We start from the raw sequence: 17,664 nt of genomic DNA on the forward strand, positions 1-17,664 counted from the left end.
TTGGAAAATGTAAATATTTTTTATATTTTAAAAAGTATACTTTAAAAAAATAAATTTTTGTAATTAATACTTCAAAAATATTCGAAAAAAATTTGTTATAAGTTATAAATCATTTTTTCTTTAAAATAATACTTATTTATTTATAGTAACAATAACTAATAATGTAATTTTTATGGATAATTCAATTATTTCTCATTAATGCTATATAATAGTTGTTTCAAAGATTCTTCATTAATAGTTTGCAAATTATTTGTATTATTATTTAAACCACTAAAATTTTGTTCTATATCTGTATTGAATATATTCATTTCCATGTCATATGCTGCATTTCTAAAAGTTTCATAAGGTTTTGAGATAATTTCTTTTTGTATGGGAGATGATACTCGTAAATGTTCCATTTCTACAGTGGGTGAAGATAATCCATTTTCAACTGGAAGTATTATCATTGAAAAAAAATCATTTGCATCTTCTTGAAATGGTTTTTCAGTTTTTGAATATATCGTTTTACAAGTTTCTAAAGATTTTTTAAATGTGGAACTATTAGGAATGTCAGATTTCCATATATTTTTTGTTCTTTCATTTTTATTGTTTGTTTCTGTACATTCTTCTAACTTTTGTTTCTTATTTGTAATAGTTTTTTCAATGTTACTTTCTTTTGTTAAAAGATGTTGGCCTTGAGTATTTATTATTAGCACATATTTATTTTCTTCATTATTTATAATATTTAGCATTGATTGATTTTCTTTTAAAAAATGTTTTTGAGTTTTATATATATCATTGTTTATATCTTGTATATTGGATAGATTTATTGATTTTTGATCTATGGTACTTGTTTGATATGTATTTCCTATTTGTTGTGCTGGACATTTATGAGTTCTTTGACTTACCTATGATTAAATTGAATTATAAATTAATTAATAAAATGTCACATTTTTGTAATTATGTATTATACCTTGTATCTGAAATTTTTTCCACATATTGTACATTTGTAAGGCATTACACCTGTGTGAATTCTACGATGAACTAAATATGAAACACGTTGACGAAAACATTTTCCTAAAAAAAAAAAGGTATGTGAATTATAGAACTATTTAATAAAAAATTAATTTTTTTATATTCTATTTATTTTTAATTATAAAAAATAATTTATAATTACAAAATTTGCAAATTATAGACTATATAAAAGCATAATTATTGTTCATTTAGTCATTGTTTTTAAATATAAGCTATATTATCTAATAATCTAATAATAACTACAAAACATTGTTATACATACATTGCAGAAACAGAACAATCCATATTAAATTGTTAGTAATAACTGAAAACAAAACATGCATTATTCTAAAGTTTTTGTAGCATTATTTTAAACAAAAGTTTTATAAAAGTTAACATACCACAAGTTTCACATGCAAAAGGTTTTTCTCCTGTATGAATTCGTTCATGATTATGTAAAGTAGATAATTCTTTAAATGATCTGCCACAAGTTGTACATGTATGAGGTTTATCATCTTTATGATATAATCTATGTTTATGATACGATTGTTGAAAAGTAAATGTTTTATTGCATATATTACATTTATAAGGCATTTCTCCTGAATGTAATCTTTTATGTTTTTTTAAAAAATATTTTGTTGTAAACATTTTACTACATATATCACATTCCCATTGTTTAGCTTCATGTGTTTTTAAATGTTGCATTACATGTTGTTCCTAAAATAATTTATTTTATTTTTCTATAAAAAGAAAATACTTTAAATACTAATTAATTATTAATTCTACCTTTTTAAATTTTTTTCCACATGTAGGGCAATTATACTTATTTTCATTAAATATGAATTCTATTTGTTCATCTTTGGCTAAAGAACCTAAAAATATATATATAATATATTAATATTTATTATTTGATTTGATTATCTATTATAATATAAATATTAGTATTATAATAAATTACCTAAATTACATCCCATATGTGCTACTCGCATATGCACCATTAAACTACCTCTCATCTTAAATATTTTAGAGCATAAATGACATGAATAATTCTTAAGTAAATTTTCAGGAATAATATTTAAATCTTTTTCATTAATCATATGTACTAATTGTTTATGTAAAAGCAAAATATTATGATCAGGAAAATGAAAACCACATATATTGCAACGTTCAGTCTTTTGTTTTGTTGATGATAATGTTTTTATAAGTTTCAATTGAGGTAATATTTCTTTTTGTTTAAGATTTTCATTTTGATTTTCATTACATGTAATATATAAATTTTCTTGTACATCTTTATTATTAGCTTTTTGTAATGATATGTTAGTATAACTTGAAAATTTATTTAGTGTCATTTCATTATTATGAGATTCATTATTTTCTTGAGATTTTTCTATTTTATCTGTTACATTTTCATTTTGTTGTTGATTCTGCATCCAATTTTTATATGTTTGAACATTTCCATAATCTGTTTCTGGATAATTTTGCATATAATTTATATGTCTAATATTTTGATTAGTAAAATATTGTGTAGCATAATTTAATTTCATTGTTTCTTGCAATATTTGTTGAGAATCTTTTTGTAATTCTACTTCTTTGTTCTTTTGAAATGTATTTGTTTCTTTATTTTCACAAATTGAATTTTGTAAAGATGTAATTTGAGGTGCATGATTTAATTGATTTTGATTGATAGAAACTTCTGAATTAAAAACTGGAGATTCATTTTTTGTATGCAAACTTTGAGAAGATATTGAATTATTTTGAATATTTAAAATATTTTGTGAAAATTTATTTGAATCTGTAATTTCTATTTTAGACACATTCCAATCTTGAAAAATAGTGTTTTCTAAATTATTAATTGTTGATGAATTATAAGTACTAGGAACAATATTTGTATGTTTCAATGATTCTATTGTATTGTTATTGCTTAAATTAATAGTATGGCTAAATAAATGAATTGTAAGTTTATCAATACCAAGCAATACTTCATTACATACAGGACATGTAAGAGGTCTTGTAGCTACACTTATCAATCCTGTTCTCAATGCATCCAATGTTAAAAAACTTGGTTGTGCGCACAAAGGACATGCTAAAAGTCTTGCACACATGTTTCTTACCACTCTTTATTTATAATATATTTTATTCAAGATAATTAATTAATATTATATATAGTATAGTTTCATATTGTTTCTTTTTTATAAGACACTATAATTGTTATCATTATTAATATATATTTAATAATATAATATAATAATATAAATGATAATTACTCTTTTCATTTTTTTTTGAATCAATAAAAATTAATTTTTATTTTGACTATTAAAAATACAGAGTGTGTGAGATACAAATTTAAAGCAACTGATTAATTTAAATTTAACATTGTCATCTATAATATTAGGGTTATGCCTGAACTTGACCCAATAGCACAAATTAAAGATCAAAATTATACCTCAAATATCAATAACTAAAACAAAAAATATAATGGAGTAAATTTTTTTTTCTTAAAATACACAGAATAAAATAAATTTTATATTTAGCAATTTAATTATAGAACAAGGATTTCAAATATTTATCTGGGATTCTTTTAATTCTTTGTGAAGTATATATGATACTTTTAAAGCTATATTTAGAAAAAGAGCGGGATATTTAAGAAGAAAATATGATAAAATCAAGAATAATTTTATTAAATTGAAGAAGTATAAAATTTATAATAATATAGTAATATAATAAATATAATAAAAAATATTTATTTTAAAATGCTGGACATTTGTATGGTCTACCATCCTTACAACAATATTCCCTTCCAGCAGAAAGATTTGTATTAATCCATCCACTCTTACAGTTTTTAATAAATAAATAGGCCTATTATAAAAAATATATACATATTAATTTACTTATAATATTATTATAATATAAAATTGCATAATAATATAACGTAAATTCTTTATTATGAAACAATGTAATAAAACTTACCTTTTCCTTATAACAATCACGTTCTATTGAACTACATAAAATTTTAGAACTATTTGGAAGATATTTAATAATCTATAATAAATATTTAATAATTTTTAATTAAGAATTTGAAATAAAAAATTAATAATAATATTAATAAAATATATATGTAATAATAAATTTATATTTTTGTGAAATAACTTACAGTGTCTAAACATTTACTTATACAAATTTTATTTCCAATTGGAGTACATGGAAATACTCCAGGTAAACCATGAATAAGAGCAGGATTTCCTTCAAGTGATTCTTTATTATCTTTTTTAAACTCTCCAGTTAAAAAAATTCCACAAATGCAGCCAATTGAAGATTCAGTAGTTAAGATTTTTAAAGTGTTATTTAAAGATTTTACTTTAATTTGATTATCTGCTAATATGGACGAGAAAAAAAAAACAGATAATAGAAATATTGGATACATTTTTTCTGTAAAAAAAATATTTATGTTTATATCAAATTTTATTTAAAATATTAAATAACAATTATAAGTAAATAAAAACAGTTTTTAATATGCAAAATCTATAAGGAAATTATAAATTATGGAAATAATAAAAAAATATATATTTTTCAATTTATATTTTTTCCTTTATAATACTTACATTAATTAAATTGATTATATGAAGTAATAAAAAATTATAAGTTATTCACTTGCATAAAATAATAAAAATGAATAAGTTGCAGGTTTTATTAAAAATGCCTTGTCTTGTTAAGTCAGCAATTAAAATAGGTTACATACTTAATAAGCAATATTTCATAATACTATAATACTGCAATCATATTACATATAAGGAAACTTAATTTATTTTTTAACAAGAATATAATTTTAGTATATAATATATATATTAAATAAGAAGGATATTACTTTTCTTAATTAATAAAATTATACAATATTATATCTAGTATATTGATATTTTATTTAAATATTGACTTTTTAATTAGTTTTGCATTTCCTTTTAAAACTATTTTTTCTCCATTTGCAATACAAATATATTCACATTTCATAATTTTTCTTATAGAAACAATTTGAACTTTTATTTCTATTATATCTCCAGCATAACATGGTGCTGGAAATTTAAAGTTTTGCTCAACTACTATAGTTCCTGGGCCTGGAATTTTTGTACCAAGTATTCCTGATACTAAACCATTAAGTAAAGCACCATGAACAAGATGATTTGATACTTCAAAATGTATTGGATTATAATCTCCAGTTAATTTAGCAAAATTTAATATATCATCTTTTGTAACAGTTTTAATAACTGATATTTCATTTCCAGCTTTTAGAGTTTTCAAAATATCTGAAGATCCTGTACAATATCTTTTTAATAATTTAAAAAATGTTTTTGTTTGCATTTTATTTTATATTTATTTTATAATATATAATTTCTTAAATTATTTTATTTTTAAAGTTTCAAAACTTTTTTATATTTTAAAATATTTGTTATATACTTTTAGAATTTTCAATTTTATCTTTTATTATAATACAATCATTAAAAAATATTGTTATCAAATTTTTTATACGTTTATTTTTACAATTTGATAGATGAGATATCTTTTCAATTAATTCGGTTGTTACTTCATTTTTAGAGTCAGGATTAATTAAAAATATTAAAGTGGTAATTACTGAAAGTATGATATCTTCATCTTGTAAAGAAAGTAATGATGTTAATAATTGAATACCTTGGTTACGTAAAATATATAATTTATTTATTGGATCTAAAATATAAATTTTATTTTAATTATTATTATTATAATTAAATATATTTTATCAAAATAATTATTTTTAAAACAATTATATACATACCAACACAGACATTACAGATACCTCCTACAGCAAAACGAATTAATTTTAAATTATCTTCTGATAAAGTATGAAGAAATAAATCAATTATTTTTAATTGTCTTATGTATCCATAATTAATAGGATCATATGCAAAATTAGCAAGATTTGCCAATACTTGCTCCTTTGCATCTGTGAAAATAATAATATTGTGTTAATTTTATTTAATTATTATTTAATTATAAATAATTATATATTTCATTTAAATTACCTTTAGATTTAGTAGTTTTAAATTCTGTAGCTAAAAGTTTTAAGAAATCATAACGACCAATAGAATTTTTCCCAGTACGTTTTATTAATTGTTCCTTATTAGTAAACATAAGAGAATAATTTTCTTTTATATTATATAAAAAACATTATTCTTACTAATAATATTTATTATTTAATTAATATTTAATTCATATTATTTCATTAGTTTAAACCGAATAATTTTTAATCACTATTTTATATTATAAGCAACGAAAACTTTTATCTACGTTATTATTAAGTAAAATATTCTGATTAATACTTAATACAATACATATTAATACAATAATATTAATACAATTAATACAATATACAAAGAAATATTAATTTTACAATATACTACAAGAGACAGTTAAGTAATAAGATTATTCGGATGTGACGTTTTAAGATAACAGTGCATTCTATATGACTATATCTGATTTAAATTATAGTCAATGACCGGATGTTATATTGATGTAAAATTAATTCTATTGGTAGTCGAATTATTTTTAATTTTATTTTATTAATAAAGCCAATCAGCAATTGATATTCACATCGAACATGGTGTGTATTTAAGCGCAAAATATATTATTTATATATATATATATATATATATATATATATATATATATATATATATATATATATATATATATATATATATAGAACATCATTGGAGTCATGATTAACACGTAGCCGGTGTACAACGTGTCTCTTAACAGTTCTAGCCTAAATACATAGTGGTTTGGTAATTTGTTGTGAACTGCTTGATTTGTAACGTGTTGAATAAAAACAAATGTTAATATGTTTATGGCAAATGTTTTTTAAAGTTTAACAGAAATATTTTTCATTATATTTATAGATTTAAAGAAAATATGTTGTCAAATAGAACATCCATGATAAATACCAAAAAAGATATGTTTCCCGATAAGAAATCGTCATCTAAGCAAATGAAAACTTCTACATTAACAAATGCTGCTGGTCTTAGTTCTCTCATTACTTTTACTGTTTTATTACTTGCTTGGATCTCAGGATTTGCTTCTCGATTATTTGCAGTAATACGTTTCGAAAGTATCATACATGAATTCGATCCTTGGTATGTATTTATGTGTTATTATATTAGGATATATATATATATATATATATATATATATATATATATATATAAATTATTAATATATATATATTAATAATTTAATGTAGATTAATATAGATAATATATTTTCTTTAATGTTTATTTAATATCTTACAATAATATATTAATGTATATTAATTAATAATTTTAATTAATAATTTTATATGTAAAATAATATATAAAAATATATATTATTTTATAATTATAATATTATTATAAAATAAAATATATATTTATAACATAGGTTTAACTACAGAGCAACAGCATATATGGTGCAACATGGATTTTATAATTTTATAAATTGGTTTGATGAAAGAGCATGGTATCCATTGGGTCGTATTGTAGGTGGAACTGTTTATCCTGGATTAATGATAACATCTGGATCTATACATTATATATTACATTCTTTAAATATCCCAGTACATATAAGAGATATTTGTGTATTCTTAGCTCCAATATTTAGTGGCCTTACAGCCATTTCTACGTACTTATTAACAAAAGAAATATGGAGTGCAGGAGCTGGTTTATTTGCAGCATGTTTTATTGCAATTGTACCTGGTTATATTTCAAGATCTGTAGCAGGAAGTTATGATAATGAAGGCATTGCTATTTTTGCACTACAAATTACATATTATCTTTGGGTTAAGTCAGTTAAAACTGGTTCTATTTTTTGGGCTTCTATGACTGCTCTATCCTACTTCTATATGGTATCTGCATGGGGTGGTTATGTTTTTATTATTAATTTAATTCCACTTCATGTTTTTGCATTATTAGTCATGAATCGATTCAGTAACCGTCTTTTTACAAGTTATACTACATTCTATATTTTGGGCCTTTTATTAAGTATGCAAATACCATTTGTTGGTTTTCAACCAATAAGAACATCAGAACATATGGCAGCTGGAGGTGTATTTGGATTATTAATTTTTGTAGCAACTCTCAGGTATGTTAATTTAATATATTTTTAATATCATTAATATATTTGATAAATATTTCTTTGATAATTTTATTATTATAGATATTTAAGAACTGTATTTACAAAATCTGAAATGAAATATTTTGGAGGAATAGTTGCAGTTACAGCTGGTATTCTTTTATTTGCTTTAATTTGTTTAACTTATGCTGGTGTTGTTGCACCTTGGAGTGGAAGATTTTATTCACTCTGGGATACTGGCTATGCAAAAATACACATTCCAATAATAGCATCTGTTTCTGAACATCAACCTACTACATGGTTTAGTTTTTTCTTTGATTTACATATTCTTGTTACAACATTTCCTGTAGGCCTCTGGTACTGCATTAAACGTATTAACGATGAACGCGTTTTCGGTAAGATTCAAAATAGTACTATTTTGTTATAAAAATTATTAATTATTTATTTTACAGTTATATTATATGCTATAAGCGCTGTTTATTTTGCTGGAGTAATGGTGCGACTTATGCTCACTTTAACTCCAGTTGTTTGTATGCTTGCTGGAGTAGCATTTAGTGATCTTCTTGAATTGTTTTTTAAAGAAGAAGATAATGAAAGAAATGATCGAAGTAATAATGGTAGTGAAGAAGAAAGTGAAGAAGAAAGAGAAAGGAGTCCTGGTAGAGCATTATATGATAAAGCTGGTAAACTTCGTAGAATGAAACATGAGAGACCTAGAGGCAATGGTGATGGATTAGGTGTTAATCTTCGAAATGGTGTTGTCATTGGTGCATTTATGTTAATGATGATGTTTACACTGCATTGTACTTGGATTACAAGTAATGCATATTCTAGTCCTTCAATTGTTCTGGCATCATATAGTAATGATGGAGGTAGAGCTATTCTTGATGATTTTAGAGAAGCTTATTATTGGTTAGCACAAAATACACCTATTGATGCTAGAATTATGAGTTGGTGGGATTATGGTTATCAAATTGCTGGAATGGCCAATAGGTATTATTAGAAAATAATATATTAAATAATATATTAAATGTTATTTATTTATAAAATAATATATAATATGAAATATTTTCTATTTTAATATAGAACTACACTTGTGGACAATAATACTTGGAATAATTCACATATAGCTTTAGTTGGAAAAGCAATGAGCTCAAATGAAAGTGCTGCTTATGAAATTATGACATCATTAGATGTAGATTATGTTTTAGTTATTTTTGGAGGAATGATTGGATATTCTGGAGATGATGTTAATAAATTCCTTTGGATGGTACGAATTGCTGAAGGTGAATATCCACAATACATTCGTGAAAGTGATTATTTTACTGAAAAAGGAGAATTTCGCGTGGATTCAGAAGGATCACCAACTCTTTTGAATTCATTAATGTATAAATTAAGCTATTATCGATTTGGAGAAGTAAAGATTGATTATCGAACGCCATCTGGTTATGATCGTACACGTAATGCTGAAATAGGAAATAAAAATTTTCAGTTAACATATTTAGAAGAAGCCTATACAACTGAACATTGGCTTGTTAGAATTTACAGGTAATTCTATAAATACTAATAATAAGATTATGAATTAATTTTATATATATAAATATTTTTTCTATATTATAAATTTTATTTTTAATTGACCTATAATTTTAGGGTGAAAAAACCAAATGAATTTAATAGACCAACCATTCCGATATCTAAACGAATTGTTACACGTAATGCTAATTCATATGTTAGTAAAAAGGTAAGAATTTTATGTCTTATGATAATAAATTAAAACTTTTATTTTTTTACAGTTTTAGTCGTATCGTTTTACATTTTTTAAATTATAACATTATATAATTTTGAAATGTAGTTGAAGTTGTGGGGGGGGGGACATTAATGTTTTAGACACCACGCCGAAAGAAAGGTTATATAAAAGGCCGGCCAACTATTATTAAAGGACAAAAACCTCAACGAAAAACTACGTAACATACATTATTATCTAATTCATAATAATTTTCAAATACAACTTTTGTAATAAGAAAAAAAGAATTACCGTCCCTTGGGTCTGCCACAAACTATACCTCAAATTAAAATTTTAATATCATTAAAAATTGAATCAATTAAAATATAGAATAAAATAAATTTTCAACATTAAGAATAATTGGAATAATTTTTTAACAAGAATAATCTTCAAAAAGAGGATTTAATTTTAATTATTACAATATATATTTGTTAATTTTCCTAAAATTCATCTTTAAATGTTATGTATGATGTTTTTACATATTTCTTAAGTAAAATATAATTTCTCTATGATAACAATATGTAATAAATTTTTATAAACAATATTCACATTTATAAAATAGAAAAATGGTATCTTTTTACATTTTAAGGGTTTTTGTACTTAATTAGTTTCTTAATTTTTTGTTCATTTTTTTTATTACTTTATGTATATTATATTCAAATTGCAAATTATGATCTTTGAATTATTAATTATTAAATGAAAAACATAATAAGAAAGTTAATATGTAAATTTTTGTTTTATATATATATATATAAAATGCACATTTAACACTAATATATATAAAGAAATATTCACTAGTCAAAACAAAATAATAAAAACATTTATTAAATATCAGCAGGTGTGATCAAAGGGATTAAATGTGTGTTATGTACACAATTTATTATATACTATTCTTGTTGAACATTTATTAAAAACAAATTAAAAATCATTTAAAATTAATATATTTGATTTCTTTTGTATACTATTGAAAAATATAACAAAGAAAAAAAATTAAATTTTATGCAATTAAAAATTTTAAACATTTTATATTTAAATCTAAAATTTATTTTTAATTATCTTAATCGAAATTATTATTTCTTATTTTTATTGTAAAATACACTATTTGTTTATAATATATATATATATATATATATATATATATAACTTAATGTGATTACTATTTTTAATAGATATATGTTTAAAAGACATGTTTATAACAAAATTATAAAGTAATTTTAAATATATAAAATAGAATTGTGTATATATAATTATTGTATATTTAATTATAAAAAAAGAAACAAGGAAAAAAATACAAAGTGAAATACAAATGAAAAAAAATACATATTAAGAATGTTATTTTACATAAAATTTTCCTATATATATTAAAAAATTGCAATTATATTATTAAAATGTTACAAAATATAAATATAAATTATAATATATTAATTAAAAAAATTTTAATTATAAAAAATAATTTAGTACATAAACATATGAAATATGTAAAATAATAATATGTATAAAAAACATATAAAACAATTTATATAAAACAATTTATATAATTTGTATATCTATTGTTATGTTATTGAAAAAATAATATAATATTTGAATCTATCAGATCTTTTTTTATAGAATATTAATAATAAACAATTAAAATTTAATAAATTACTAATAATTTATTTTACTAATTTTAATTATTAATTAATAAAAATTAGTTAAATAATTAAAATTGTTTCAAAAAATATGAATATAAAATATGAAATAAATCAACAAGTGGTAATCTGCAATATATAAATAAAATAAATAGGTTATAATTTTAAATGTCAAAATCAGCTGATCATATTTGAAGATTGCGGTATTTATTAATTTTAATTTTTTTTTTAAATAACTTATTATTTAAGTATAAAATATATATACAAATAAATATACAAATATGTTGTTATTTAAGTATAAAATATATACACAGATATATATATATATATATATAATATATTTAATATTGATTGTTAATTTAATAATTAAATGTTTAAACTTTAAAAATGATTTTATAGAAAATGCAAAAATTTGTTTTAAATCATGACATTTTATTGTTACTATTAATTTTATATTTAATAAATAATGAACATAAATAATATTCATATAAAAATATATATATATATATATATATATATGTATATTATTATTATTTATATTTATATCATCTAATTATAGATAGTATTTTTTTTATTATATTAATATTATTATATTTGGAAAAATCACGCAGTTTTTTTTTATTAATTATTAAAAATGAAAAATTGTTTTGTGTTTAAGATTTTTTTAATTAAGAGAAAAAATTTTGTCATCTTGAATGTTTGAATTGCAAAAATCAAAATTTATTTTAAATCAATTTGTTAAACATTTTTTTTTGATATATTACTACAAATATTAATTACAATCTTATATAATTTAAAATAATTTTGTAAAAATAAATAATTTTGTAAAATAATATAAAATAATGTTTCACATATAGAATAATTTATTGAAATATCAATAGAAAACCACATTTATATATCGAATATTATTTTAAATATAATAAAACATTAAAGAAATTAAACTAAAAAATGCATAATTCAAAAAATGAAATATTATCATATGTATATTTTTGTTTCTATCATTTTAAAAAAAATTTTCTAAAAAAAGAAATAAATTAAATACTTATATATGGTAAAGTTAAAAGGTTATGTAAAAATGTATAACGAAAAACAATCTAAATGTTTCTAATAGAAATAATCAATATTTTGTAAAAATATATTTTTGTAAATTATCATATAAAATTAGTTAACACTTAAAATGGGCGCAAAATGTTTGTACACCAAATTCATAATGATAATACAGTGAATTCAAAGATTTTTCGCATCAGAAACTGTTCGTGTGTGCAGTGTCCGCCATTTTGCTTTCTTTACATCTGACATGTCTTTCTAATGTTATTATCGATGAATGCTGGAATTTGTGCGTGAATCTTCAATCCCGTTGAAGTGTATTTTGCATGAAAAAGGTCGGATTGCTTCTGATTGGGCAACAACCTCTCTTATTGTTGGGAATAATTTTCATTGTTCCAACCTCGGTTAAACTAAACGAAACGAGTCCATAAAGGAAACTTCGTGATAGTATTTGTGAATAGTTTACCCTTGTTATAGGATATAAATATGCTGCAAGATTCATTTTATGAATCTTTCTAACTGTATTATTGAAATTCGATTACAGTATTTTGCATAGTGTCATATTACCTATATAAAGTGAACATAACCAAACAGTGTTGATATCCAACATAGTGCACTCATGTCAACACTAGAGATAAAATGTTTATTAATATGGCTTTGTCTTATCAGAAATTATCAGAACTTTTAGAATCCACATTTAATGTTTTGATGTTTCGTGTAATGCAATTATTAAAAAATGTATAGAGTATATTTAATTTGAATTGCTATGCGAGGCAAGGATTATTTTTATCCTGATCTAGCCATGGACTAAGTTCACGCTTATTGCTTGAACCAAGAGAGATTTTGATATCCATCTGACATATTATGTACAGAAATATGCAAATTTAAACTTAGTGATACATAGCTTTAACTCATCTAAACAATTGACTGCTAAAGTATTATTTGCACTTTTGAAACACAGAAATTTTATTGTCATTTAAATATATAAGATTTTTTGTAAGATTCCACTACATAATTTGATACTGAATATAGGTATATAATAGATAATCAATTTTAATGTTTCTATTAAAATATAATCCATGACAAAACTAAGTTTTGTACATATGCAAATACATGTAAATAACACAGCCAAATGCACATTAATATTATTAGTATAAGTAGTACATATGACTATTTTATAATTTATTATATTTTGTACAAAAATTCATTTTATTAGTTGTATCATCTTGATGCATATATAAACATTAATGTGTCTAAAGCAAATGTAAGAAATACCAATCTGTGATATAATACAATAAAAATAATTTTTTATTTTTTTATTCTCAGTATTATGAATTCAGAAATATTTATGTATGGATTTGGATTTAAGCATATGGCGTGAACTAAGTTTTATCTAGATAAAAGGAAAGATTTGGAGGGTTTGAGAATGCAGGTAGAACAGGATACAAGGAAAACGGTAATCAATGAAGGTCCCTATATCCGAAAATTCAAACATGGACAATAAATTAAAGTTTTCGGATCGCTTAAAGGCTTTGCTGAAAACTGAGGTTCGTCAAGATGTCGATCCCTATATTTTCAGTGAACCAGAGCCATTTAGTACACATACAACAGGAAGAAATGTTACAGTAGTGTCATCTAAAAATTCTAAAGTAATGCAAAATTGTAAAAATAATAAAACTAAAGGAAAATGTATGAAACAAAGAATAAGGATAACATCCGTATCAGATGCGGAATTCAAAGCTGTACAAGATCGTGCTGTAGAATTAGATGCTGACTGTAATGTTGGTGGTGGTGGCAATGGTAACGGTGATGGTGAACATATAGATTATAAATTTGCAAAAGCAATTCAACAAAAACATCATATTGAAAATTTACAAAGATTAAAGAATAGAAGGCAAAGTCGGGACCATATGTTATTGTATTATCCTAGAGCTGGAGATGAAATATCAGATAGTGATTCTAGTGGAGATGAAATGACAATTTATCAGCATTATTGGTTTTCTGGAGATAATACTTCAACATTGAATCGTTCAGCTCGTCTCTCTCAATTGCGTTCTCAATTGAGACGAAGATTACTTCAATTACATAAAGGTGGAACAGACTCAGAAATTTTGTTACGTGATAGAGCTAAATGTTTATTGGAAGCTGCTTATAAGGATCCTGCATCTACAGCAAGAGCTTTAAGTGGTTCTCCAAGTACAAGCAAAGTAATAGATGGACCACTTTTAGTTGGTGGACTCTGTGGAGCTGAAGGATGTCAACAGATATCTTTGCCCTGTACACGTCATTGTTCTCGTCATATTATGTTGAATGGAGATCAACTTTTATTTGAACATTGCACTGCCAAATTTAGTGATAATACACAATGTTGTATTCCTGTGTTTGATGTTGCACATGAATTACCTCTTTGTCCAGAACATGCAAGGAAGAGAGATAATTACCATCGTAAAGCACAAGAGTCTAAACCAAAGAAAACTCGTAAAAAACCAACATCTCCCACAATTCCCAGGCCTAAACCAAAATCTAGGCCAAAGAAACGAAAACGGCCTCCTGTGAATAAACTTGAAACTAATAAAGATTCTACAGTTATACATGAAGAAAATCAATATTTGAATCAAATAAACTCTAGTGAAAATCAGACAAAAGCTTTGAATAATTTGAATACTGTAGTGCAAGGAAGTTCAAATTCTGCTAACTTAAATCTAGGATTAGGATTAGGTCTTGGAGGAGGACTTAAAGTAGATTTAGGAGATCATGAAGTGTTTCCTTCTCTGGATCCTGCAGAGCATGATTTTGGCAATGTGCTCAATAATTTACCTGCTGATGCTTTTAATGACTTATTCATTGGTAATTACAATTGTTCTTTTTTTAATATTTTTTCATTAATATACTATATATAATATATATATACATTATATATATTATATATTGATTTATATGAATTTATAATTATTTATTAATTTATTAATTTTATACAAAGTGTTAATATATTAATATATTCATAAAATATTTTTAGAGAATCAATTATTAAATACAATTAATTAAAGTTTGCATTAGAAAGAATGAGACCATTTTGTTTTCATCATATTGCATTATATCTCACTTCATTCAATATGAATTTATAATTTAAGTTGTAATTTAATTTATAGCTATTAATTATTATTGTAACTTTTATTTCATAAATGAGTTTGAATCAACAGTTTTATATTTTATTATAGAAATCAACTTTTATATTTGTTTTGAACTCAAAAATTGATTCTCCAAAGCTTACAAATATATTAATTATTTTATATATTAATTTAATATTAATTTAATATATATATGCTTTATAATTTAATTATAAATATACACATATATAAATACGAAATATTCTTATTTTAAATATTATGCTAAATCAAAAGGATTTTCTATTTTATTTTTTATTCTATTTTCTATTTTATTTTTAGAGGGTAGAAATGGGGAATATGAACCATCAAGAGAAGAAGAAGAAGAATTAGAACGAGCATTAGAGGCAGTAGATAAAGATGTACGAAATTTGGAAAGAATGGGACAAACACATGGACTTTTAGAACCAGCCTTACTGGCTCAACTCATGTCAGACATTGCTTCGTAGCCCCGTCTATTTTATTAAGATAATGATTTGAAAATGAGTTCATGTGTGTTCCTTACATATATAAAAAAAAATACTGTTTGTGTCTGTGCTGCTAAACGTAAGATTGTGTTATTAACTTCTGTTGTATAGTTATAAAAATTCAAGAAAGGCAGGGATTGATATACAGAAAGTAAAAAAAAATAAAAATTATCAGTTGTTTAATATAAATTTCGTTGAGTAAAACTACATCATATAGTTATAGATTCATGAAAAAAAAAAGGGATAATATTCTAAAAATTTCATTTTTACTGAAAAGTAATCATGAAAAAATTACAATTAAATATTGTTCTTTTATACATTTTCAAATTATTTTGAATATCGTTTAAAAGTTCAGTTAGAGTGTTTTAGTTATAGCAAAATAGATCATTAAATATTTTTCAAAATATTTATAAAAGATATAAAGCCAAAGGACAAAAACATTCTATAAAATAATTCTATTGTATTTGAATCTTTCAGGGTATGTCAATTTATTTTTATTTTATTACTTTAGTTATGATACAAATTGAAGACTCAATTTATTTAAATACATTTATTAATATTCATTTTCGCTAATGACTTTTATTTTGTTTTAAAATAAAATATAATCCGAAAAATATAACCCTGATTTGCAAATAATATTTATAAATATTTTGTAAAAATATGATCAAATGATTTTATGTAACTTCTCTAAGTTGTATAAATTTTCTAAAATGTTTTAAATAGAATTAAAATCTTTTATTGAAAATCAGTACACTATTATTTTCATTGTATATTTTGATAAGAATGTAATTTAATTTTTGTTTAAATAGAAATTAGAAATATTTTATCAAATTATTTTCTACCAAGAAATTTTGTTTATAAAAAAATAAATAAAATTGCATGAACACATGACTGAACTTAAAAAAAAACTACATATATATATAAATAGTCATTCATTTTTATCACCTACCTGCTGTAATAATATATGCAAATAATTGCAAATAATCTTATTAATATGCATAATGATCACTATCATCATTTTCTTCATTTTGTATTATAATCATGTAGACAAATGTTCAATAATAGATAGCTGTAACATATAATTAAAGATTGAACTTAATAAGAAGTGCCGAAATAGTTTCATTTTTGATATTTTTAGTAATTGTAATATGTTTAAATTTCTTTTGCAGCCTATGAAAAAAAATGACACGCAATATATTATTTTATTATTCAAAATAATAATATAAAAAAATTAAAATTTAAATAATTTTAATAAAGCATAGAATTTGAAAATAAAGCTAGATTAGTAATTATAAAGATGCTGTAATTATAAAGAAAACTAAATCATTTACTGCCATTTAACATTTAAATAATTAAAATTTAGCATTATATTATATGTACATGTAACATTTTCAAGTGTATATAATATATTTCGGATCATATTATATAATTTTAATACATATCGTATTTAA

At 22.2% G+C, this 17,664-nt stretch overlaps 4 protein-coding genes across 9 annotated transcripts; 2 read left to right on the forward strand and 2 right to left on the reverse strand.

Moving 5' to 3' along the window:
• Positions 1-123: 123 nt before the first annotated feature.
• On the reverse strand, positions 124-3,128 carry LOC100578355 (zinc finger protein 484). Its single transcript, XM_006564222.3, has 5 exons — positions 1,952-3,128; positions 1,780-1,865; positions 1,395-1,710; positions 953-1,056; positions 124-887 (listed from the first exon to the last, which is right to left on the reverse strand). Exons 1-5 carry the CDS (start codon positions 3,093-3,095, stop codon positions 186-188), a joined length of 2,352 nt encoding a protein of 783 aa, XP_006564285.2. The 5' UTR covers positions 3,096-3,128; the 3' UTR covers positions 124-185.
• Positions 3,129-3,265: 137 nt separating this feature from the next.
• On the reverse strand, positions 3,266-6,222 carry LOC724856. The gene is made up of 7 exons (XM_001120760.5): positions 6,042-6,222; positions 5,795-5,962; positions 5,512-5,706; positions 4,910-5,288; positions 4,145-4,313; positions 3,961-4,032; positions 3,266-3,849 (listed from the first exon to the last, which is right to left on the reverse strand). The coding sequence occupies exons 1-7, from the start codon at positions 6,148-6,150 to the stop codon at positions 3,739-3,741; spliced, it is 1,203 nt and encodes a 400-aa protein (XP_001120760.2). The 5' UTR covers positions 6,151-6,222; the 3' UTR covers positions 3,266-3,738.
• Positions 6,223-6,505: 283 nt separating this feature from the next.
• On the forward strand, positions 6,506-10,842 carry STT3B (STT3, subunit of the oligosaccharyltransferase complex, homolog B). 5 transcript variants are annotated; one of them, NM_001242437.1, is made up of 8 exons: positions 6,506-6,619; positions 6,918-7,151; positions 7,435-8,133; positions 8,209-8,519; positions 8,577-9,117; positions 9,211-9,672; positions 9,775-9,865; positions 10,012-10,425. In NM_001242437.1, the coding sequence occupies exons 2-8, from the start codon at positions 6,931-6,933 to the stop codon at positions 10,090-10,092; spliced, it is 2,406 nt and encodes an 801-aa protein (NP_001229366.1). In that variant the 5' UTR covers positions 6,506-6,619; positions 6,918-6,930; the 3' UTR covers positions 10,093-10,425. The 5 variants fall into 5 exon arrangements, with proteins under 5 accessions (NP_001229366.1, NP_001229365.1, XP_026296324.1 ...); NM_001242436.1 differs by lacking the exon at positions 6,506-6,619 and adding an exon at positions 6,728-6,803; XM_026440539.1 differs by lacking the exon at positions 6,506-6,619 and adding an exon at positions 6,811-6,829 and having other exon boundaries at positions 10,012-10,842.
• A 1,760-nt stretch (positions 10,843-12,602) lies between these two features.
• LOC725795 (INO80 complex subunit D) lies at positions 12,603-16,453 on the forward strand. 2 transcript variants are annotated; one of them, XM_026440760.1, is made up of 3 exons: positions 12,603-12,917; positions 13,909-15,429; positions 16,029-16,453. In XM_026440760.1, exons 2-3 carry the CDS (start codon positions 14,046-14,048, stop codon positions 16,193-16,195), a joined length of 1,551 nt encoding a protein of 516 aa, XP_026296545.1. In that variant the 5' UTR covers positions 12,603-12,917; positions 13,909-14,045; the 3' UTR covers positions 16,196-16,453. The 2 variants fall into 2 exon arrangements, with proteins under 2 accessions (XP_026296545.1, XP_001121602.2); XM_001121602.5 differs by having other exon boundaries at positions 12,603-15,429.
• Positions 16,454-17,664: the final 1,211 nt, after the last annotated feature.

The sequence above is a fragment of the Apis mellifera genome, linkage group LG5 (genome assembly GCF_003254395.2).
Source record: "Apis mellifera strain DH4 linkage group LG5, Amel_HAv3.1, whole genome shotgun sequence".
In the NCBI taxonomy this organism is placed as follows: Eukaryota; Metazoa; Arthropoda; class Insecta; order Hymenoptera; family Apidae; genus Apis; species Apis mellifera.